Source organism: Hemiscyllium ocellatum, chromosome 31, assembly GCF_020745735.1.
Source record: "Hemiscyllium ocellatum isolate sHemOce1 chromosome 31, sHemOce1.pat.X.cur, whole genome shotgun sequence".
NCBI classification, from domain to species: Eukaryota; Metazoa; Chordata; class Chondrichthyes; order Orectolobiformes; family Hemiscylliidae; genus Hemiscyllium; species Hemiscyllium ocellatum.
The window spans coordinates 26,053,036-26,077,885 of record NC_083431.1 but is presented as its reverse complement, the minus strand read 5'-3'; the positions used below and the strand labels follow the sequence as shown (position 1 = coordinate 26,077,885).

Genomic DNA, 24,850 nt, shown 5'->3' with positions numbered 1-24,850 from the left:
AAGCTTAAAATGGCAAGTTCAAAATCTTCCTATAAAGAAGAAACTACATTATTTCCATGCATTTGGGATGGCACAGTGGTTCAGTGGTTAGCACTGCTGCCTCACAGTGCCAGGGACCTGGGTTTAATTCCCACCTTGGGTGCCTGTCTGTGTGGAGTTTGCATGTTCTCTGTGTGTCTGCGTGGGTTTCTCCCGGGTGCTCCAATTTCCTCCCACAATCCAAAGATGTGTGGGTCAGGTGAATTGGCCATGCTAAATTGCCTATATTGTTCAGTGCATTAGTCAGGAGTAAATGTAGGGGTAGGTTAATGGGTCTGGATGGGTTACTCTTCAGAGGGTCAGTGTGGACATGTTGGGCTGAAGGGTCTGTTTCTGTACCGTAAGGAATCTAATTCAGTCTCATGATTATCCCAACTCACCTCAATTATATACCATTTCCAACTCTCCTGTCATTCCTTCAGTATCTTAATAGTGCCAATTCCCAACATTAACATCAGAGTGATGAGCTGGTGGCAGCAGTTATCTCTGACCCTTCATTCAACCCTGCATTAGCTTAATATCGATTATTGGAAACATGTTTATTACAAAGAATATAATAGCAGAGAGCATTTAGAGATACATAATATGATTACATAGAGTTGGCATGGCTTCAAGAAAGGGAAACCATATCTGAAATATTTACTAGAAAGAAGTACCAAGCATATGGACAAAGGTGAAGGAGTGGGTGTAATATATTTGGATTTTCAGAAGGCAGTTGATAAGGTATCACATATTAGGCTATTTAAGAAGATAAGAGCCCATGGATGAGAGTTGTTGAGTGAGCATGTTGCATGCAACAGTGAGTGTTGAAGGCCTTATACTTTGTTGAGAAGTGTGTGCAGTGGCAGAGTTAGAGTGAGTGGTCGTCCAGTAAGTGCGAGGTAGCAGAGAGAAGAGCATAGCACATATCCTTGCAGAACACAGATCATTAACATTCTTCCAGCACTGCTGGCCAATGCATTTCACCCAGGACATGTCTGTCACCTGGCCTTTTCTCTGAGTCAAGACTGATTTGGTTTGGTGGCCTAAGCTCATTTGCCAGTCAACAGCACTGGCATTTACTCCACCAGTACCTCCAGGTCACTGTCTATGAACAAAAGGGTTCATTTCTTTTTCTGATCTGGGTCCTCAGCAGGGATGTTGAGGCATAATGGAGTATGAAGGGCAGATCCTAGCATGCAGCATTTGAATTGACGGGCAGCTGGGATTTAAATATGGCACAAGTCATGTGAATGCTACAAGGTCCTAGCAACCGCAAACACTTCCACTTTTCTTGCTGTGGGGGGTGGGTGCTTTAGAGCCCAGATGTATAAATAAGAAGGGGAAGGATAGAAGATTGCATGAGAAATTATTAAGAGCCTTGGTAGATTGGTCTCAGGAATCTCACTCAAATAAATAATAAGCACTTTGTCTGAAAAAATGAAACTTCAGTCCATTGCATGATATAGATCTCAATAATTCAATTAAAATGAAAAAAAAACTGAAAGGTTTCAGTGAATCCAGCTTTTGAGAAAATACAGATGTGAAGTTTTGGGGAGACAATGATGTAATGGTACTGTGGCTAATGTTTCTGAAGACGTGGGTTCACATCCCACAATGGTGATGAAGATATTTCAACTCATACAAAAAAAATCTGGAAAAAATATTAGATAATGGCATCCATATAACCACCATCAACTATTATAAAACCACATCTAGTTCGGTAATGTTCTGCAGGGAAGGAAATCTGTCATCTTTGCCTGGCCTACATTTGATTCCAGACCCACAACAATGTGGCTGACCCTAGTTTTGGGCGATTAGAGATGACCAATAAATGCTGGCCTAGCTAGTGACAGCCACATTCTCTGAATGAATGAAGCACATTTAAATAATTAAATTAAAATTTAATTAAAATTTAAATAATTTTCTACAAGATTAATGTGTTGGTCTTAATAACATTGTTTTTATTTAAACAGAAGCCACTCCAGTGCACTGAATGATGACCCTGATTTACAAAGGACAAGTAGCACAAACGTACTGGATGGAAATCCAGTTCGATTTGATTTTGATGTTTCTGACTTCTTCCTCTTTGGTTCCCCACTGGCTCTGGTTCTGGCAATGAGGTGGACAGTACTTCCTTCAGTAGATGGTAAGTTCTTATAGTCAATATCAAGACACTCTTCAAAATATGGCCCGAAGGACAACTGAGAGAAATGTACAAAGCTGCAGATTGCAGTGTGGAATTAGTGATTACTCAGCATGCATGCTGTGTAGATCGGCTCACAGTCATTGTTTTTATTCAAATAATCCCTAAATTAATTATTTGGCATTGTACGGGATCTGTCTTGATAGTTTGCAATGCTTCTTTTTAGTGTAATGATTAATTTTGCATAATTGTATCCATTTATCTGATAATTATGCAAAAGTAAATTATGTTGCTGCAAACAGTGTCCAAATAAGCATTCATTTTCTTTTCGTGTTAGAACATGTAAATATTTGCTTCCAGAATGTCTGCCTATGAATGAAAAGTATCCCCAATCCTGAAGCTTGAAGATGCGATTGTTTTAGGATATCACTTTTTTTTAAAAATCAGGCATTCAGTTCTCCTGCAAAAGCGAATGTTTACAAATCCCAGTTTGGAAGCTTTGAATTATCTGATTGGATTTGTTTGCTAGTTTCAGCTGATTATATTCCTATATTGAAATAAAGGTGATAATAAACCTTGGGAAAATTGAGGAATGTAAACAGGAACTAGGCAACTGTGCTTCCACATCCCCACCCTCAGAACTGGCCCATTCCATTGCAGGATTCTTACTATTCCTTCTCTGGGCTCAACACAATAGAGAAAAAAAAATTTCAAGAGACCTTTTTTTCAAAAAAGCTCTAACTCAATATTGCTCCTTGGTCAGAATAGAAAAATATGTCAGTGTTAATGTATATCTGCTGTTATTTGTACTGTTCAGTAACTGGTAATTTGTAAGATTGCAGAAGTTATTATATTTTCTGAGTTCACAGAGATCCAGGCACTTCACCTGGCAACAGCATATTTTGGAAAATTGTAAAGCTGACGTTTTACAATATGGAAATTACAAACTATATTTTTCACTGATAGTGGGCAAATTACCTCATGGTGGCGTACAGAAATTCTCCTCCATCTGAACACCGTTTTTCATGCGATCTGCATTTTGATGAATCTTCCAACGTGTCCGCTGTAAAAAGATGATACCCACCAAAGAAAACTGGCAGTTGTGTTGATAGGAATGCATGGGGTGGGAATAGGTTAAAAAGCTTCTTGTGTTGTCGCTGCACAACCGTATCGAAGATTGAATAAGTAGTCCTTTCACTCCTCCTCATTTTAGTTTTTTTTATTTTCTGTTGTATACATTTCATTGACAATGCCTGTCCAATTTACATTGAAATGAATGCTATTATATTTATTCTTGAATGAAAAATTGCCATACCTAATAACTGTTCCCAGATATTGTTTGACCGAGGAGAATAACCATTTGTGCGTGATGTGTTTTCTTATGCCTCTCTTTCTCCTCTATCAGCATCCCAGCTGCGGCCTGCTTGCAGCCAGGTATACAGCCTCTTCCATTCCGCCGATCCCTCTGCCTCTCGATTAGAACCACTGCTAGAGAAAAAATTCCACCTTCTGCCTCCATTCCCAGTTCCAAGGTACCAACGATATCCTTTGGGAGACGGGAATTCTGCTCTTCTAGGTAGGTTGTTCTTTCTATATCATGGAGCAGAACATGAAAAATCATTTGGAATTTGACACCTGTATTTCCACTAACAATTGAAAATAATTCAGTGAACACTCTTAATTAGAAAGATGATGCTAAGTACTGTTTAGAATGTGTTTCAATAAACAATGTATTGTTGCAGTTTTATTATACAATGAAATATGCTCAATGGGTTTTTGTTCATCTGAGTCTTTCAGGATGTTCTGAAAACGTGAAAGTTATGGATAAACCCGTCAGAGTTTAGATTTAACAAGGGCTCATAAACTAGTGCACTCAGGAAGTCCATTGTATGCTTGATTTAGTTTTTAAGTATTTTGATCTCTGAGTGGGGAAGTTGTGAATTTGATCTCCTCTCCAGGCTCAAGAGCATCATTAAAACTGTGATATCAAGACAGCACTGAGGGAGTGCTGCATTATCGGAGGTGCTGTCTTTGAGTGGAAATATTAAAGGACTGCTTTTCTCGGTTAAGTTTGAAAGGACATGGAAACCCCAATGTTCCTTAAAAAAAAGATGTCTTGATGCCCTGGCCAAAAGTCTTCCCCCCAGCAACCATAATAATTATTCAACTTACTGCTGTCCATGTAGGATGGCTACAGTGTTTGACAACAGCCGCTAAATTTCAAAAGGACATAGGAGAAACAAACTGTGGGATTTTGTTTGTGTGAGGTGGCATGATCAAGGAGGTAATGTTGGCAAGCCGAGAAGAGAGAGTTTCACTGAACGTTGAAGTGGTTCAACTCCAGGGAATGCACATGTTTTTCTTTCACCAGAACACTGCGGATGCTAGAAATTTTAAATAAAAACAGAAAGGCCTGAAAATATTCACAGGTCAGGTAGCACCTTGTGGACTGTTAATTATTTCTAGTCTTTTTCAGTTGGGGAGGCCAGATGATATGGGAAGGTATCAGCGATGGCAGATTGGGAAAGACTGGCGTATTGCTGGATGTTTAACAGACCAAAGATGTCTATGTTTATCAAGGCAGAAAAAAACTTCTCAGAGATTTACAAGGGTTTTGTTGTAAATCCATAGTTTAGAACAAAGAACATTACAGCACAGGAACAGGCCCTTCAGCCCTCTAAGCCTGCACCGACCCATATCCTCCATCTAAATCTGCTGCCTATTTTCTAAGGATCTGTATCCCTTTGCTCCCTGCCTATTCGTGTATCTGTCTAGATACTCTTAAATGATGCTATCGTTCCCGCCTCTACCACCTCTACTGGCAACGCATTCCAGGCACCCACCACCCTCTGTGTGAAGAACTTTCCACGTATATCTCCCCTAAACATTTCCCCCCTCACTTTGAACTCATGACCCCTAGTAATTGAGTTCTCCACTCTGGGGAAAAGTTTCTTGCTATCCACCCTGCCTATACCATTCATGATTTTGTAGGCCTCAATTAGGTCCCCCACCAACCACCTTCTTTCCAATGAAAGTAATCCGAGTCTACTCAAACTCTTTCATAGCTAGCACCCTCCATACCAGGCAATATCCTGGTGAACCTCCTTTGTATCTCTCCAAAGCATCCACATCCTTTTGGTAATGTGGCGACCAGAACTGTACACAGTATTCCAAATGTGGTCGAACCGAAGTCTTGTACAATTGTAACATGACCTGCTAACTCTTGTACTCAATACCCTGTCCGATGAAGGAAAGCATGCTATGTGACTTCTTGACCACTCTACTGACCTGCATTGCCACCTTCATGGAACAATGGACCTGAACACCCAGATCTCTGTGTACATCAATTTACCCAGGACTTTTCCATTTACTGTGTAGTTTGTTCTGGAATTGCTCCTTCCAAAATGCATCACCTCGCATTTGTCTGGATTGAACTCCATCTGCCATTTCTCTGCCCAGCTTTATTCTTTGACAGTCCCCTTCACTATCTGCTACTCGAGCAATTTTAGTGTCATCTGTAAACTTACTAATGAGGCAACCTACACCTTTATCCAAATTTGTACTAATCTCCGGTTTATTACAAACAACAGTTTCCTCCCTCCCCATCTGGACCCTTGCTCTGTCCAGAACATAATTCATCACTGGGAAAGGACCTAATTCAGCTGCTTGTACAAAATAAACCATCACCACATCTACAAACAACAAATGACAAATCCATCCCAGGGCCAGTGGAAAAGCCTACCTTTTTTAATTTTAGAAATCCACCATCAAATGAACCAAGCAAGACCTCAGGTCTTTTGTTTAATAACCCACCATCAAAATATCCAATCACCCATTTAATCAAATTACAAGTTTCACCTAAAGAGGCAGTGCAATAGTAACAGTACAATTTTTGCAGAATGTACATTATCTTATATGATTACCTGTTATACACAATGGGCATGCTCCCATTCTAGGCTCATTGTACAAAATAACATTTTTTGACAGAATCCCATATCCAATGCCTTCACTCCAATTAGTCTTTCCGCAGCTAAAGTACCTTTAGCAACTCATTTTACTGAATAGCTTTCCAAGCTAAAGGGTGACATTTCCTATGTTCACCCAGAAGAAAGATTATGAAATCACCTGCATGACTCATCAGGCAGACTAACATACGAAACACACTAAAAATGACAAGTCTCATGTTATTGCGGTCGTCAAAGGTAGAAACTTTCAAACTATTTGTCTAGATTTTATTCTTAAAGATTGTTTTATAGTGAAAACATTCTAGATAATTCATTGCAGTATTTAACTTCCAATATAGCATCTGGCCCAGTTCAAGGTTTGCAATTGCTCAATCTCTTCCTTCGATCTGACATCTTTTTCTGTGAGAATCAAGTGTGATTAACTGGGGCGAGAATAACAGTCTCCAAATAGAATTCTTGATCAAAGTTTTCCAGACCTATTCTGCTTAATATCAAAATCAATATAAAGTCCCACAAGTCTAAATCTGATTAATAACACATTTCTCAAGTTCTGTAGTACTGCCTATAAGAAATCCTTAATAGTCATCACGAAGATGCCTCAAACATTTCCTTTTAAATGCCAATGAAATATCACTGGGTCTGCTTTTAGTTGAACATAAGTTTATTTTCAACAAAGCAAGCCTTACTGAAAAATACATCCTTGAAGCCTTGTTGAGACCTTGGGTGTGTTTGTTTATCCTTCCTCGTTTTCCTCCTGTGCCTGCTTTTCCTTTGAGTGCTTTTAGAAGCACATACTTCTAAAACCACTTACCCATGTTTACTTTTACCAACCATTCTGAGTATGACATTTTAAAATTAATACTGATTAACCATGAGGAATAAATCTTAATTATTTGATTGTAATGTTTGATAAATACTGTCTTATCGTCATAATCTGTTTTGCTTCCTCACAATCCTTTTCTTTCATAGTACTTCAAATCCCTTGAATTGAATTCTCCCTCAGATTGTCTTATCCAATGTTACAGTGATTTTTGAATTTCATCCAGGACCTCAGCTTTGATTAAAAAAAACTATCTTGCAGCAAGTAAAGCATTCAATGTGCAGGAAAAAAAGAGAACTATTGGTATGACCTTCTGGTGCTGGGAGACTTTGCACAATTTGGCATTTTGGGATTTTTTCTGCATTGATAGCAACAATATCCTTCACCCATTTTGTGGTAATGCTTTGCATGAACTTCATGTGACGGTGATTGCAAACTTGCAGATTGGTTGATCAAGCTGACATTTTCTGCAATACTTCATCAATTACCATACGATTCCTTTCTCAAAGTCCATTGCTTATCAGAAGTATTCATGGGCATGAGTTGCATGCTTTCACACATGTTTCTGAACCCATTGTTGATAAGTTTCCCTGCACTAACAGTCAAGAAGCTTTGCTGGTGTCCCACTTCTGATCCCCATACCATTTCTCCATGCTTTACTCTATAGTTACCCCATTGTTCTTACTAAGTGTTATCATAGGTTAAATATGAACACCATGTCTACAAAATGCAGAATGAAACCATTAAGTCTTTTTCATATGCTATAAGATTCATGACAACTGCATCATTATAGTATCATGCCAGTAGGCCATGATACTATCTTGTGATAGTTTTTACAGAGCTCACACTACTCACTAATCTTTTCTTTTAGCCTTTTATATTCTTCACCTATCACACTGGCTTTTAACAGAAATTTTAACCTTTCACGTAAGAGCCGAGTAAATCTTTTATGTAACTTTGAGATCATTTCTTCATTTTCTGTCCGATTCTTATTGGCTGATGTCATTAATACTCGTCTAACATTCTGATGAGAGATATCAGGTTTTCTTTAGTGGATAGAATAGTGTTCTAACTGGATAAACTGTAGCTCCATTGACTATCCATAAATAACTGCCTTATGGAGCTCCATGTCAAGTTTTGTTAATGCAGCATCAGGGGTATCTCACCCGAGATTATATCAGTGTTGACAAACTGGCTTACTCCAATTACTTTACATGGCATTACAATCATTTTCAGTGGCTTCAATGTGCAGTTATCACCAAAAATACAACAAATAGTACTTTGATACTCCTTAATTTTTTTGTTAACTCTTACTTAGTGAATGAAGATTATATTTTAAACAATGAGTTGCATGTGTAGTCGAAATGCAAGCACTCTCACACAGCTAAGGCTGTCTGAGACAAATACATGCATCACAGGATGTAAATTCATTGAGACGTGGCTTCTTTGTTTGATCTGTCATTAAATTTTCCCTCTTCCTTAAAATTCTCTGTGTAATGTAGAGAACCCTATCTCTCTGCTTTGACCAATTTATTTCAGAATAACATTTCAAGTCATACCTGAAGCCACCCCGTAACTCTCCCTTTGACCTTCCTGTGATTTGTTTCAGTTATGCTGTACCAATTCTGTTTATTCCTGAAACAACCATATCTGCTAAAAATGCCTTCACCTTCATTCTATCTGCAACTTATCATTGTGAGTATTAAAGTGCAAGTCCATTATCTGAAATATATAGATATCTGGCAATCATTGAATGTTCTGTTCTTTTAGTCACTGAGGATACCCCATATTTTTTCATGAGCATTGAAGAAAGCGATTGCTACTCAGGGAGTCTTTCAAGTAACAGACACCTGACCCAATAAGGGGTCCTTGTCTGAGAGATGAATACTGGTTATAGGCCTCAAACCTTTCGAACTGATGGAAATTCATCTCGTACAATACTTTTAGTTCTCATTTTGCTTCTTGTAGGAAGTAGCAACATTGAGGTTATAGCTCTTTACCTCTCTGGAAAGATGTAACCATAATCACATATCCACTTCATTTTTTCACTATTCATGTGACACAGACTCTCAGGACATAAGGTGAAAAATAATACCCCAAAATATTTACATTTGTTTTCTTCCACTTTCTCAAATGACCAATAAGATTGCAGTTTTCTATCTGAATAAAATGTTGTTAGTTTCCAACCTTCGCCATAAGGTGAACATTCTCTGCGACCATGTTTTATCCTCGATAGCCAGTTGTAAAGGAAAGAAGTGGACCCAATCTTTCAATGTGTATGTAAACATTCGTTTACAGTATTACATGTTACACACATGCACCTTCTGCCTAAGAACTAGTTTAATTTTGTGCATTTTAAATTAACACGTGAGGTAAATAGTGTATATACTTAAACAACTAATAGATTCCACTAGTACCTCAGACAATTTGTTCAACATCATAACCAACCATCTGCATAAGCATGTCTTTTTTCTCCTGTGTGGTTCTTTTGACAATTGTCTTCAATCTGTGCCTCTTTACTGACCCTGATATTGACCCTCTCAAGTTCAAGAGGGGAGGAGACAAGATGGTGTTGGGAAGAAGAGTTTAAACAGATTACCATCTTACTTTGAAATCACTGATGGATAATAAGGGCCACTGCCTTTTTGTTCTTTCTAAGCTCAGGTTTGGGAATGTAAACAGTCCGATGCTGCAATTTGGCTCTTAGAACATCCAGCCATTCACCCCTCACTGTGGAATACTTCCTTGCTGAGAGAGATGAAGCATCTTTGCATCCCATCATTAAATGGACTGAAATGCTAAGAACTGCTTCCTGTGAAGTATAACATAGACAGCAACATGATCTTAAATTGGAATATTTCCTTAAGGATCTGTGTTACCTGTTCATATCCAGATAATCTGGCTAGTTAAGCATGAATAATTCACCTTGCAATGTACAAAGTTAAAACAAATCAGTAGATCTCACAACAAGCCTCCAGTGCACGCTGACATCGTCTGGTAGCATTTAATCAAAGTGTATCACCATTAATTTAAATAGGTAACCTCACATCCAGTGACTTAAGAACAAAGATTTTAAAAAAGGCTTGTGTCATGAAGAATAATATAACCATAGCAGGACTGATACATTGTCAGAGTGGGATAATCCTTTGCCTGAGATATAATGTTGGTAGAATCCACATAAAACTTTAGCTAAGGGAGTGGGCTGGTTGAAGAGGTGGTACAGTGGGCAGAAAGTCATACATCCCAGTGAGCTGCCCCTGAGACAATTTTATATAATCAGGGTCATTTTGTAATTGGTTAGTGGCTTCCACACTGGATAAAAGGCAAGGTGTTCCTCAATTTCATACCAAACCACTCTTAATTTGTGCCTGTCATTCTACTGTGGGATGACGCCATTATAACTGTTAATGCATTTTTAATTTCACTTCCATACTAAGATGAGGAAAAATTGCAGCAATTTTCTTGCTTCACTTGGCCACTTTCTCAAAGCCATAATAAGTGCTGCACTACAAAAAAAACCAAGCATTGTATGAAGCACCTGGGGATGCTTCGATATGAAAGAGGATGTTTAATTGCCAATGCATCACGAAAGATTTTATGAAGTCCCTGTCCACTATTTTCAGCTGTTGGTCTCAGAGTTTGCTCTGTCAACATACATGCAATATTTCTATTTGAAAAAGTAAATCCGTTTCTGAGCAAGATTTTCAAATTTTCACAATTAAAATGGACACAAGAATATGTAGACTAAACTTTCCCACCAGGTTTTCTGCTCATTCGTAAATATTTTTCACTGCACAGGTGGATTAATGGTTTTATTTTCAACTAGTTACCTGATTAGTTAGATATTTTTAGAAGTGAGTCTCGTTTACTGATATTGTCACCACTGTATCCAGTGTTTCCCTTTTCAAACTCTGGATAATGGAACATTTGTAGAGGTGATGGTACAGTGGTATTATCACTGAACTGTGAATCCAGAGACCTAGGTAATGTTCTGGGGATCTGGCTTTGAATCCCGCCATGACAGATAGAGAGTCATAGAGATGTACAGCAAGGAAACAGACCCTTCGGTCCAACCCGTCTATGCCGACCAGATATCCCAACCCAATCTAGTCCCACCAGCCAGCACCCGACCTATATCCCTCGAAACCCTTCCTATTCATATACCCATCCAAATGCCTCTTAAATGTTGCAATTTAGCCTCCCCCCACTTCCTGTCACAGCTCATTCCACACCCATACCACCCTCTGTGTGAAAAAGTTGCCCAATAGATCTCTTTTACATCTTTCCCTTCTCACCCTAAACCTATTCCCTCTAGTTCTGGACTCCCCGACCCCAGGGAAAAGACTTTGTCTATTTACCCTGTCCATGCCCCTCATAATTTTGTACACATCCATAAAGGTCACCCCTCAGCCTCCAACACTGCACGGAAAACAGCCCCAGCCTGTTCAGCCTCTCCCTATAGCTCAAATACTCCAACCCTGACAACATCCTTGAAAGGGTTCAGAAAGGATTTACATGTTTCACAACATTCTTCTGATAGGAAGGAGACCAAACTGCATGCAATATTTCAAAAGTGGCCTAATCAATGTCCTGTACAGCTGCAACATGACCTCCCAACTCCTGTACTCAATACTCTGACCAATAAACGAAATCATACCAAACGCCTTCTTCACTATCCTATGTACCTGCGACTCCACTTTCAAGAAGCTATGAACCTGCACTCTAAGGTTTCTTTGTTCAGCCACACTCTCGAGGACCTTACCATTAAGTGTATAAGTCCTGCTAAGATTTGCTTTCCCAAAATGCAGCACCTCACATTTATCTGAATTAAACACCATCTGCCACTTCTCAGCCCATTGGCCCATCTGGTCCAGATCCTGTTGTAATCTGAGGTAACCCTCTTCGCTGTCAACAACACCTCCAATTTTGGTGTCACCTGCAAACTTACAAACTGTACCTCTTATGCTCGCATCCAAATCATTTATGTAAATGACTAAAAATAGAGGACGTTGTGGCACTCCACTGGTCACAGGCCTCCAGTCTGAAATACAACCCTCCACCACCACACTCTGTCTTCTACCTTTGAGTCAGTTCTGTATCCAAATGGCTAGTTCTCCCTATATTCCATGACACCTAACCTTGCTAATCAGTCTCCCCATGGGGAACCTTGTCGAACGCCTTACTGAAGTCCATATAGATCACAACTACCGCTATGTCCTCATCAATCTTCTTTGTTACTTTCTCAAAAATCTCAATCAAGTTCGTGAGACATGATTTCCCATGCACAAAGCCATGTTGACTATCCCTAATCAGTCCTTGCCTTTCCAAATACATGTACATCTTGTCCCTCAGGATTCCCTCCAACAACTTGCCCACAACCGATGTCAGGCTCACTGGTCTATAGTTCCCTGGCTTGTCCTTACTACCCTTCTTAAACGTTAGCCAACCTCCAGTCTTCCGGCACCTCACCTGTGACTATCGATGATACAAATATCTCAGCAAGAGGCTCAGCAATCACTTCTCCAGCTTCCCACAGAGTTCTAGGGTACACCTTTTATCCACCTTTACCCATTTCAAGACATCCAGCATTTCCTGCTCTGTAATATGGACATATTGCAAGGTGTCACCATCTATTTCCCTGCAGTCTATATCTTCAATATCCTTTTCCAAAGTAAATACTGATGCAAAATACTCATTTAGTATCTCCCCCATTTTCTGCAGCTCCAGACAAAGGCCGCCTTGCTGATCTTTGAGGGGCCCTATTTTATTCCTAGTTACCCTTTTGTCCTTCATGTATTTGTCAAAACCTTTTGGATTCTCCTTAATTCTATTTGCCGAAGCTATCTCATGTCCCCTTTTTGCCCTCCTGATTTCCTTCTTAAGTATACTCCTATTTCCTTTATACTCTTCTCAGGATTCACTCGATCTATCTTGTCTATACCTTACATGTGCTCCTTTCTTTTTCTTCACCAAACCCTCAGTTTCTTTAGTCATCCAGCATTCGCTATATCTACCAGCCTTTCCTTTCACCCTGACAGGAATATACTTTCTCTGGATTCTTGTTATCTCATTTCTGAAGGCGTCTCATTTTCCAGCCATCCCTTTACCTGCAAACAACTGCCCCCAATCAGCTTTCAAAAGTTCTTGTCTAATACCATCAAAATTGGCCTTTCTCCAATTTAGAACTTCAAGTTTTAGATCTGGTCTATCCTTTTCCATCACCATTTTAAAACAAATAGAATTATGGTCGCTGGCCCCAAAGTGCTCCCCCACTGACACCTCAGTCACCTGCCCTGCCTTATTTCCCAAGAGTAGGTCAAGTTTTGCACCTTCTTTAGTAGGTACATCCACATACTGAATCAGAAAATTGTCTTGTATACACTTAAGAAATTCGTCTCCATCTAAACCCTTAACACTATGGCAGTCCCAGTCTATGTTTGGAAAGTTAAAATCCTCTACCGTGACCACCCTATTATTCTTACAGATAGCTGAGATCTCCTTACAAGTTTGATTCTCAATTTCCCTATGACTGTTAAGGCATCTATAATACAATCCCAATGAGGTGATAATCCTTTCTTATTTCTCAGTTCCACCCAAATACCTTCCCTGGATGTATTTCTGGGAATATCCTCCCTCAGCATAGCTGTAATGCTATCTCTTATCAAAAATTCCACTCCCTCTCCTCTCTTGCCTCCCTTTCTATCCTTCCTGTAGCAATTGTATCCTGGAACATTAAGCTACCAATCCTGCCCATCCCTGAGCCATGTTTCTGTAATTGCTATGATATCCCAGTCCCATGTTCCTAACCATGCCCTGAGTTCATCTGTCTTCCCTGTTAGGCCCCTTGCATTGAAATAAATGCAGTTTAATTTATTAGTCCTACCTCATCCCTGCTTGCCCTAGGTGTTTGATTCGCTTCTGTTCTCAGCTGTATCCATCTCAGATTGATCTCTTTCCTCACTATCTCCCTGGATCCCCCCCACCGCCGCTTACTAGTTTAAATCCTGCCGACCAGTTCTAGCAAATCTCTCTGCCAGCATATTAGTCCCTTCCAATTTAGGTGCGATCTGTCCTTCTTGTACAGGTCACTTCACTCCAAAAGAGATTCCAATGATCCAAAAATGTGAATCTCCTCCCATACACCAGCTCCTCAGCCATGCATTCATCTGCTCTGTCCTCTCATTCCTGCCCTCACTAGCTCGTAGCACTGGGAGTAATCTAGATATTACTACTCTCGAGGACCTCCTTTTTAAATTTCTGCATAACTCTCTATAATCTCCCTTCAGAATCTCAACCTTTTCCCTTCCCATGTCATTGGTTCCAATGTGGAAAATGACCCTTTGCTAGTCCCTCTCCCCCTTGAGAACATTCTTCACCCTCACAGAAACATCCTTGATCCTGGCACCAGGGAAACAACACACCATTCTGCTTTTTTGCTGCTGGCCACAGAAATGTCTGTCTGTACCTTGGACTAGAGTATTCCCTAACACAATTGATTTCTTGGAACCAGACGTACCCCTCGTTGCATTAGAGCCAGTCTTCATACCAGAAACGTGGGTGTTCGTGATACGTTCCCCTCAGAAGCCACCACCCTCTACATTTTCTTAAACAGCATACCTGTTTGAAATGGGTATATCTACAAAAGACTCTTGCACTAGCTGCCTACCTCTCTTACCTTTCCTGGAGTTAACCCATCTATGTGCCTGTATCTGAGACTTTCCCCCCTTTCTATAACTGCCATCCATCTCATACTGTTGCTGTTGAAAATTCCTCATTGCTTCTAACTGTCTCTCCACTGATACTTTGAACTGATAAGATTCGCATCCAATAGCATTTATGGCAGATATAATCCGCAGTATCCCTTAAACTCTCTTTAAACTCCCATATCTGACAAGAAGTACATATCACTCCATTAAAGACCATTTTTGCTGCTTCACAGTCTACAGACCCAGAAAATAACACCGTCTTATTCCTCAACAAACACTGCCCCAGGTTAAATTAATAGTTATGGCTTATATTTGAAGTTTAATCAAGAGACATATCTCCAAAAACATATAATCAAGAAAGAACCCACTCTACTCATTACTGCAGATTCTCTATAGGCCACACTTAAAACAACAATTAACTTATCTGATTCTGTGCTGTGAACTTCACCTAACAGTTCCTCCAAGATCAGTTGTGAATTTCACTGTTGGTTAATTTTCCCAGATGCACTCCGATGTCCAGCAATACATGAATTCAAACAGTAAAGGCGGTAACTGTGCACGTTTTTTTTTCTCTCTCTCTCCTACAATCACCTCACCATGTGCTTCATTTGTCTATTCCTCTCCCTTTTAAAACTGCTATTGTTTTGACTTTTTTTTCCAAAGTTCCAAAACAATGCAACAGCATATAAAACAGTAATTGCTGCTCCTGGAATTTGAGGAAATCACCTCCAGCACCTAAAGTACCTAGTGGGCGGCACGGTGGCACAGTGGTTAGCACTGCTGCCTCACAGCGCCTGTAGACCCGGGTTCAATTCCCGACTCAGGCGACTGACTGTGTGGAGTTTGCACGTTCTCCCCGTGTCTGCGTGGGTTTCCTCCGGGTGCTCCGGTTTCCTCCCACAGTCACAAAGATGTGCAGGTCAGGTGAATTGGCCAAGCTAAATTGCCCGTAGTGTTAGGTAAGGGGTAAATGTAGGGGTATGGGTGGGTTGCGCTTCGGCGGGTCGGTGTGGACTTGTTGGGCCGAAGGGCCTGTTTCCACACTGTAAGTCTAATCTAATCTAAAAAAAGGGAGCAGCTGTTACAGCCAGAAATTTTTCTTCTCCTCCATCTTGGATTACCCAGAATCCTCTCTCTGTGGAATTTGAATTTAATAAAAATCTGGAATTAAGAGTCTAATGATGACCATGAAACCATTGTTGATTGTCAGAAAAAAACCATTGCTAATGTTCACTAATGCCCTTGAGGGAAGGAACTGTCAAACTTACCTGGTCTGGACTACATGTGACTCCAGACTCACTTTAATATGATTGGTCTAGCCTGTAATGGTCTCATCCCATGAGTGAATAATTTTAAAAAATTAAGTAATCTAATGAGCATCAGTCTTTGGGAAAAGAATCTGCTGAACAGATTGAACAACAGCATGCTTTAAAATGGAAAAGACACAACAATTCTTTAAAATACATCAAAGGCTTTGATAATGTAGGAAAAAAAAGTCAAAATGGACAACATTAAATGTGTTTCCATTATTTTAAATAGGTAACGTCATTTCCAGTGATTTAAGTGTAAAGACTTTACATTTCAGGGAACATAGACATTGTTCATATTCCAATACAAAAGGCAGATTGTTATCATTCACCAATTTCAGTGGTTAGTGCTATATGGCAGGGTGTCTTTGTAGTTAGTTAACTGATGCACATGCATATCTTTTTGAAACATAAGGACACTTGATGATAATCAGCTGTAAAATGTTTAAGTTTCATGCAGTGTTTTGCTACTGTTAACTGTCATTCTATTACAGCACCATAGTAACTTATTATCAGAAGGACTTGTTTGCAGATGAAGGTACATTTGGCAAGTGGGAGGCTTTCAAAAGAGATATTGATGTTCTGGTCAAGAAGGAGGTATATGTCAGGTGTAGACGACTGGGAACAAGTGAATCTCTTGAAAAGTATAAAAGGGGCTTGGGGATGTTCATAACATGGAAATCAGGAGTTCGAAAAGGGGTTGTAAGATAGCCTTGGCTGATAAAGGTAAGGATAACCCAAAGAGATTCTCAAATACATGCCAGAGAACAACTAGGGAGAGAATAGGTCCCCTTAAAGATCAGTTAGGTCATTTTATACAGCCAGAAACATAGGAAATGGGAGACATGCTATAGAAATATTTAAGGTCAGTATTTACTCTTTATTTATGGATAAAGAAATGAAGACTATGGATCTCATGGAAATAAATATTTTTGTCTTGAAAACAGCCATGATGCAGAAGTGCCAGTGTTGGACTGGGGTGGGCAAAATCAGAAGTCACACGACCCCAGGTTTGAGTCCAATGGGTTTATTTGAAATCACAAGCTTTTGGAATATAGCCCCTCAGTCAGGTGAAGTGAGAGAGAAGTACACAGACACAGAATTTATTGACAAAGAGATCAAGGGCAGAGAGGTCAAAAGATCATACAAATGGTGTGAGTGGTAAATGCTGTTATTCATCTGTTGACACTTTATTCACACTATTCACTTTTGTTCATCTGCAGAGACTTATTATTTGACACTCCACTCACACCATTTGTATGATTTTTTGATGTATCTGCCTATAAATTCTGTGTCTGTGTGCATCTCTCTCACTTCACCTGACGAAGGGACTATGCTCCAAAGCTTGTGATTGCAAATAAACCTGTTTACTGTAACCTGGTGTCATGTGACTTCTGACTTTGAAAACAGTCCACATTATGGAAGAGGAGTTGTTGTAGGTCTTAAAAGACATAAAGGTGGATACATCTCCAGGACTTGATCAAGTATATCCTAGGACATTTTGGGAAGATAGGGAAGAAATTGCAGGGTCCTGTCAGAGATATTTGTGTATCTATAGCCATGGATGAGGTGCTAGAAGATGAGTGTGCTAATGTTTTGCCTTTATTTCAGAAAAGCTGTAAGGAAAAGCCTGGAAACTATAGACTAGTGAGTCTGGTGTCAATGGTGGGGAAGTTGTTGGAGGGGATTCTGAGAGATAGGATTTACATGCACTTGGTGAGGCAAGGATTGATTAGGTATAGTCAACACGGCTATGAAAAATCAGGTCTCACAGACTTGATTGATTTTTTTTGAGGATGTGACCAAGAATATAGGTGAGGGCAGAGCAGTAGACATTGTCTACATAAATTACAGTAAAGCCTTTGACAAGGTTCCACATGGTAGACTGATTAATAAAATTTGATCATTTGGAATTCAGAGAGAGCTTACCAATTGGATACAAAATTGCCTTGATGGTAAGTGACAGAGGGTAGTGATGGAGGGCTGTGTTTTGGACTGGAGGCCTGTGACCAGCAGTGTTCCGCAGGGATCGGTGCTGTGTCCACTTTGGTTTGCTCTTTATATAAAGGATTTGGATGGGAATTGAGGAAGCAAGATTGGTAAGTTTGCAGATGACACCAAAATTGGTGGTATAGTGGACAGTAAAGAAGGTTATCTCAGATTACAAAGGGATCTTGATCAGTTGGGCCATTGGGCCGAAGAGTGGCAGATACAGTTTAATTTGGATAAATGTGAGGTGTTGCATTTTGGAATTGGGACGGTGTACACATCTGGCTGGCCTGCTTTAGGAAAGATATTATTATATTGGAGAGGGTGCAGAAAATATTTTCAAGGATGTTACTGAGACTGGAGAGTTTCAGTTATAAAGAGAGGCTGGATAGGCTGGGACTTATACAGGCGACTAGAATTGTATATAGTACTCCAAATGTGGCTTTACCAATACAACTGTAACATGACATCCCAACTCCTTGGCTATTCACCCTGTCTATGCCCCTCTTGATTTTATAAATTTCTATAAGGTCACCCCTTAGCCTTCTATGCTCCAGGGAAAAAGGTTCCAGCCTCTCCTTATAACAAACCCTCCAGTCTCGATAAAATCCTTGTAAATCTAACAATGAAGGCAAGGATGCCAAACATCATCTTCAGCACCCTGTCCGCCTGTGACACCACTTTCAAGGAACTATGTACCAGACCCTGAAGGTCTCTCTGTTCAACAGCACTCCCCAGGGACTTACCATTAACTGTGTAGGCCCTGCCCTGGTTTGTCTTACCAAAATGCAACACCTTGCACTTATCGTAATTAAACTTCATCTGCCAGTCCTCAGCCCAAGTTGATCAAGATTCCGTTGTACTGTTAGGTAAACTTCTTCACTGCCCAGTATACCACCAAGTTTGGAGTCAGCTGCAAACTTATTAACCATGCTTTCTATATTCTCATCCAAATCATTTATATAAAGTACAGCTACATTTGGCCAGCTGTAATTATGACATAAGAATGATGGAACAGATACATCTGCTACCTCCAGAAGAGAGGGTGGAATTTCTGGTCTCCATCCACAGACTATGTGATACCAGTAGAATGGGTGGAGCCAATGAATTAGTCTCTTTAGAACCATTATATTGTACAAAAGAAGGAACACCCAAAAGTGTATTTGCTCAAGGCTGATCAGTGGTAGCTTCTCACGTTGGCAATAAGTGACGTGCTGTCAAATGGAATACAGAATGACAAGTGTAAAGTTACTGTGTGTTATCTTAAGAAATTGTTTGTGCTTGATTTCATATGTTGTGCCCAATACCAGTGAGCTTCAATAAAATGTTACTGGGCAGTGATATCAGGAAAAAAAACAACAATGCTGATAACACTCAGTAGATTAAGCAGTACTTATTCTGGGAGGTTATCTGAACGCCAAACCTCAACTTGCCTGTTCTCCTTGAAGATGCAGCCTGACCTATTGTGTGTTCACGTCACTCTCAGTATTTGTTTCAGATTTCTTGCATCTTGAACATTTTGCTTTTCATCGATGCAGGGAAATCCAGGCCATGTGCTAATCGAAAGATAAATTATTCTTAATTTTTTTCAGAGAGCACCAAGCCTATATAATGTTCTACAGTATGTAGAGATTATACACAGCTCCAATGGAGATTATAGTGAGTTCACTGAATCAAAGACAGATTGTCTGTAATTGTTTGACTTGGAATAAGCTTGGGACTGTCTCAGCCCAGTCTCTGAGAAAAGAGAAAGCAGATTTCAAAAGATATGATATAAAAATGGCTGTGCAGCATGTTAATCAGCTTGCTGGCTGTGTTTCAGGTAGATACGCTTCATATATCTGAAACATTGTATGTCTTCTTTAATACACTGACTGGCCTGCTTTTCTCTGATCTCCACGTTTTATTTAAACTCATATTCCTAGAGGCTGTGAATCTTACTGTGTCGAGCTGCCCACATCCGATAATTAATTGTTTCCGTTTGAGATCCATCAAAAGCAGCTGGAGTGGAAAATGGATCATTTATTTCTTGTGAATTTAGAGATCCTGTTCAAAGGTTCGGTTAAGATCTATTGTTGACATAGAATAGAGGGAGCATTTATATTCTAATAATATATATGGGCGTGATTAATTTTGGAGAACTATGAATGAAAAATGTTCATTGAAAAGTAATGCTGTCTAGCATCTGCAGTCAATTTTCTGCCACATTGACTTATTATCTTCAATAGCTGACTGAGTTAAAGGTGATGCCCATGGGTCAGGATCATGGGTCTTTCTGAATAAGCCAATTCTTAACCTGCAAATTGTCAGGCACATGGGACAGGATATCCTGTGACATAATGAGGTCTGGAGTGTGGGAATTGCTTTCCATTTTGGCTGCTGACATCATAAAGATGTTGAAACTCAAGGTGTGATCCAGCTCGATGGACAAATCATTGTCATTTTGAATGATTAGTACTGAGCTCCTCGTAGTTGACACTCCTGCATATCAAGGAGCTTCAGACTGTCTTTGATGTATTTTCTTTGTCCTCCCCTGGAATGCTGGCTATTGCATTATGGTGTAAGATTCTGTCAGAATTAATGCTAAAGAGTGCATTAAGCACTGCCCCAATACATTGATGTCACGTGGACTTGAGAGAGGGAGGAGCAGCTTTAGATCTCAACGAAGTAAAACCAAACGTAGAGGTATTCCTGCTCCTCAGATGTTGCCTGACCTGCTGTGCTTTTCCAGCACTACTCTAATCTAGACATAGAGGTATTCCTCACAGTCTCATTACCAATGTCTGTTGCACCAATGTAACTTGTACCGAATAACTTTCACGCAATCAACTACATCTTGTCTAAGACAGAAGGTTTTTTCCATTTAGGTGATTTCCTTCTATCCCACCAGTCCACGCAGGTCCTATAGCTCTGTCTCAGGGACTAGGATGGTAGCAGCAAATCTCCCAGATAGATATGATACCAAGGTGAACTGAGACAAGAATTTATTTCTCATCACTGGATATTTATTTTATTCATTCATGGGATGACAGCATCACTCGCTGGGCCAGCATTTATTGCCCTTGAGAGTGTGTTGGTGTGCTGCATGGTGGCTCAGTGGTTAGCACTGTTGTCTGTCAGTGCCAGGGACCTGGGTTTAATTCCAGCCTCGAGCGACTCTCTGAGTGGAGTTTGTACTTTCTCCCCATGTCTGCATGGGTTTCCTGTGGGTGCTCCAGTTTTCTCCCACAGTCTAAAGATGTGCAAGTTAGATGGATTGGCCATACTAAATTATCCATCGAGTCCAGGAATATGGAGGAAAGGTGGATTGACCATGGGAAATACAGAGTTATGGGGATAAGGTGGGGATGGGTCTGGGTGAGGATGCTCTCCATAGAGTTGGTGTGGACTTCTTGGGCTAAATGGCCTGTTTCCACACTGTTGGGATTGTATTCTGTTCTAAATGCTGCAGCCCCTTAGGTGAAGGTGTATCTGGAGTATTATTAGAAAGAGAATTTCAGGATTATCACCCAGTGACAGTGAGATCAGGATTAGATTAGATTAGTTACAGTGTGGAAACAGGCCCTTCGGCCCAACAAGTCCACACTGACCCGCCGAAGCGCAACCCACCCATACCCCTACCCCTACATTTACCCCTTACCTAACACTACGGGCAATTTAGCATGGCCAATTCACCTAACCTGCACATCTTTGGACTGTGGGAGGAAACCGGAGCACCCAGAGGAAACTCATGCAGACACGGGGAGAACGTGCAAACTCCACACAGTCAGTCGCCTGAGGTGGGAATTGAACCCAGGTCTCAGGCGCTGTGAGGCAGCAGTGCTAACCACTGTGCCACCGTGCCATGGTGTGTGGTTTAGAGGGGAACCTGCAGGAGATGGAGCCCTGTTCCATGCTGGCTGTGTTCTTCCAGGTGATAGATGGTGTGGGTTTGAAAGGTGTTGTTGAGAAGTCTGAGTGAGCTGAGAGATGAGCAAACAGGATCTGCTGGGGCAGATTCAGCCACTTAGCAAGATTCTATTCTTTGAAGTTAACTTTCTTGGAGCTTTGTCTGAATGTTTGTTTGACTGGCTTCAAGGAAGATCTCTACATTTGTCCTCCCATTGAGCTTGGAAGATGTGGTGAAGGCAATATTAATAGAACTTCTTTCGTACTCTTGTGTGTCACTGACAGGTCTCATGCAGTATAGGAATGTGGTGACAACAGTTGCAATGAAGTTGGAAAGTAGGGTTTTTTTTAAAAACAGAGGCGACTTGATCTTTGATGAGGTGACTCGCATCTGTCAGCAAGATTGTAAATAGTGTGGGTGCCATTACACAACCTTGCTTTATTCTAGCTCATATTTTGAAGGGATGTGTTTCGATCTTTCATTAAGACATGCTGTAAATGCAGGCTTGAGCTGATGTTTCTTGGACATCCAAACCTTTAGCGCACAATCCATAGTGCTCCTTGATTTACAACATCAAAATAAATGCGTCCTTCTAGAAAGAAAATGTTTTTTTGAAACTTTGGCTGCATTGCATCACTTTCTACAGCCAGTATATTAAATCCTGTTTGTGAGCCCTTCTGACGTTGATAGGCCATGGAGTTGCATTGAACCTCTTCCTATTGTTACAATTGACAGCCTGCAATAATGAGACTGGAACGCTGTCAGTCTGCAGTTACTGACTATGATTTAAATGCAAATTTATGTGCTAAATCAAAAGAATCTTTTCTTATTTTAGCTCAGAATGGCAAACTCCTCGAACTGTTTCACTGGATGTTCTATTTATTGATTTTGCAGTCCTTGAGCTCATTTGCAAATGATTCAGGCAGGATTTCATTATAAAATTGTGTACCCTGGAGCCAGTTTCCCTGGTAACCATTTTAATCCTCTGAGTAGAGAATCTTCTTCTGTGAAGTAATGGAATTGCTTAACATATGGAATTCTAAGAGATATTTTTTCGACAAATTAGGTCTTGATTTACATTTTCCAGTTCTCTTCTTTGAGGGATATGGAAATCAGTTTCAGGTGCCCTGTAGTGTGTTGGTAACATTAATCATTTTTTTTCTATTAAGATCTTGCCTTTTTTTACAGCTTGCAATATCATGACATTGTAACATCATTTTTCAGCTGTGCTCCATCATCATTGTGGAATTATGCAGTTCATGCGGAAACCTGATTAACTTGTAATCTCTTGTGAACAGAAAACAATGTTAAGAAGAACACTCATTTAAATGTGCACTTAAAGAGCGCCAAGTATTTCTTTAAATACATACATTAAAATAGCCTGTGAGTATGGACTGCAGTGTGAGTAATCCCCATTCCCTGTTACGTTTATGCTGAATTATTTTCACAAAATAGGACTCCCCTTGTCGCTCAACAACACTCCTGGATCTTCCATCAACTGCCTAGGAAATTTAACTGGATCACAGGGGCGGCACAGTGGCACAGTGGTTAGCACTGCTGCCTCACAGCACCAGAGACCTGGGTTCAATTCCCGCCTCAGGCGACTGACTGTGTGGAGTTTGCACATTCTCCCCGTGTCTGCGTGGGTTTCCTCCGGGTGCTCCAGTTTCCTCCCACAGTTCAAAGATGTGCGGGTCAGGTGAATTGGCCATGATAAATTGTCCCTAGTGTTAGGTTAGGGGTTGCGCTTTGGCGGGTCGGTGTGGACTTGTTGGGCCGAAGGGCCTGTTTCCACACTGTAAGTAATCTAATCTAATCACTTTTAAGACGTTTTAAAGTCCTGTGAATAAACTGTTTACGCTTAGAACTGAAGACATAACCGACATTTCTTCGAGATAAGTATAATATACACCAAACTGGCAAGTACATCACAATGGGACCTGCATATCCTTTCAGCTGCAGCATGTCTTGGAGATGGAGCATGTGCAACAGAGAGGGGGAGGAGGCGGGCTCTCAGTGAAAGTTCCTACACATCAAGAGTCCACAGAGAGCTCTTCTGCTACCTCCACCTCAGCCAGGGATAGTGTCCGTGGTGCTTACATTGCACCAAGGAGATGGTGACTGAATTGTATCATCTCCTACAACTGCACCTGCAGCCAAACAGCAGGGCGAGGATCGCACTAGCAGTGGTTGTCTGGATAACTGTGGTACACATTTCTATTGCCATTGATTCAATGCTGGTGGCTGACACTTCAGAATTTCACAGTTCTCAGAGCATTGCTGCTTCATAGAGGTGACTGATGTCCTGAACAGATGCAGAGGGCGCTTCATTATCTTTCTCCTTGCCAGAGAGAAGCAAGACAAGTGACTTTATGGCTATAATGGGCTTGTAAAAATTCCCCAACATTGCAGGGTGCCTTTAACTCCATACGATAGGCCTGTCAACCCCCACATTTCGATACAGCCACAAGAGCTAGTTTTCCATGAAAATGCAGTTGGTGTGGCATGAATACCATCAACATCCTGTCAGAGAATGACTGTTATCCTGGTAGCAACCACAACACTTCCATAAAAGCAAAATACTGCAGGTCCTGCAGGTATGAAATAAAAGTGTTGGAGAAACTCAGCAGATCTAGCAGTGTCTGCAGCGAGGGAAACACTTTGAACCCTAAATGACTTCTCATTGCTACTGTGATCTGAACAGGAGTTAAATCAGACTTCAAAATGTTAACTTTGGCTGGAATCTTCTAGGGGTCAGAGCAATATGGGCCCATGGTGAGATTTATGGCAGACTTGTCCAGCAAAACGTATCTCAAATGTCTCCCACCATATTCTATGCTTTTAATGAATGTTATGGTAAGTTTTGTCACTAGGCAGCAGTGAGTTTACAATGAAGGGGGATTAATGCTTGATAAACACCTATTGACAACCAAACCTGTCTCATTAGTACTCAACTTTCTATCTTATCAAATGGTCAAACAAGCCAGAAAGTTCAACAAGGAAGTCAGAA

At 40.5% G+C, this 24,850-nt stretch overlaps 1 protein-coding gene across 1 annotated transcript in view; it reads left to right on the top strand.

The window, feature by feature from the left end:
* Positions 1–24,850, top strand: part of pitpnm3 (PITPNM family member 3) — a 663,088-nt gene that overhangs the window by 559,363 nt on the left and 78,875 nt on the right. The window contains exons 9-10 of the mRNA XM_060847742.1: positions 1,995–2,167; positions 3,570–3,740. Of these exons, the coding sequence (XP_060703725.1) occupies positions 1,995–2,167; positions 3,570–3,740 (344 nt within the window). The remainder of the gene's footprint in view (positions 1–1,994; positions 2,168–3,569; positions 3,741–24,850) is intronic.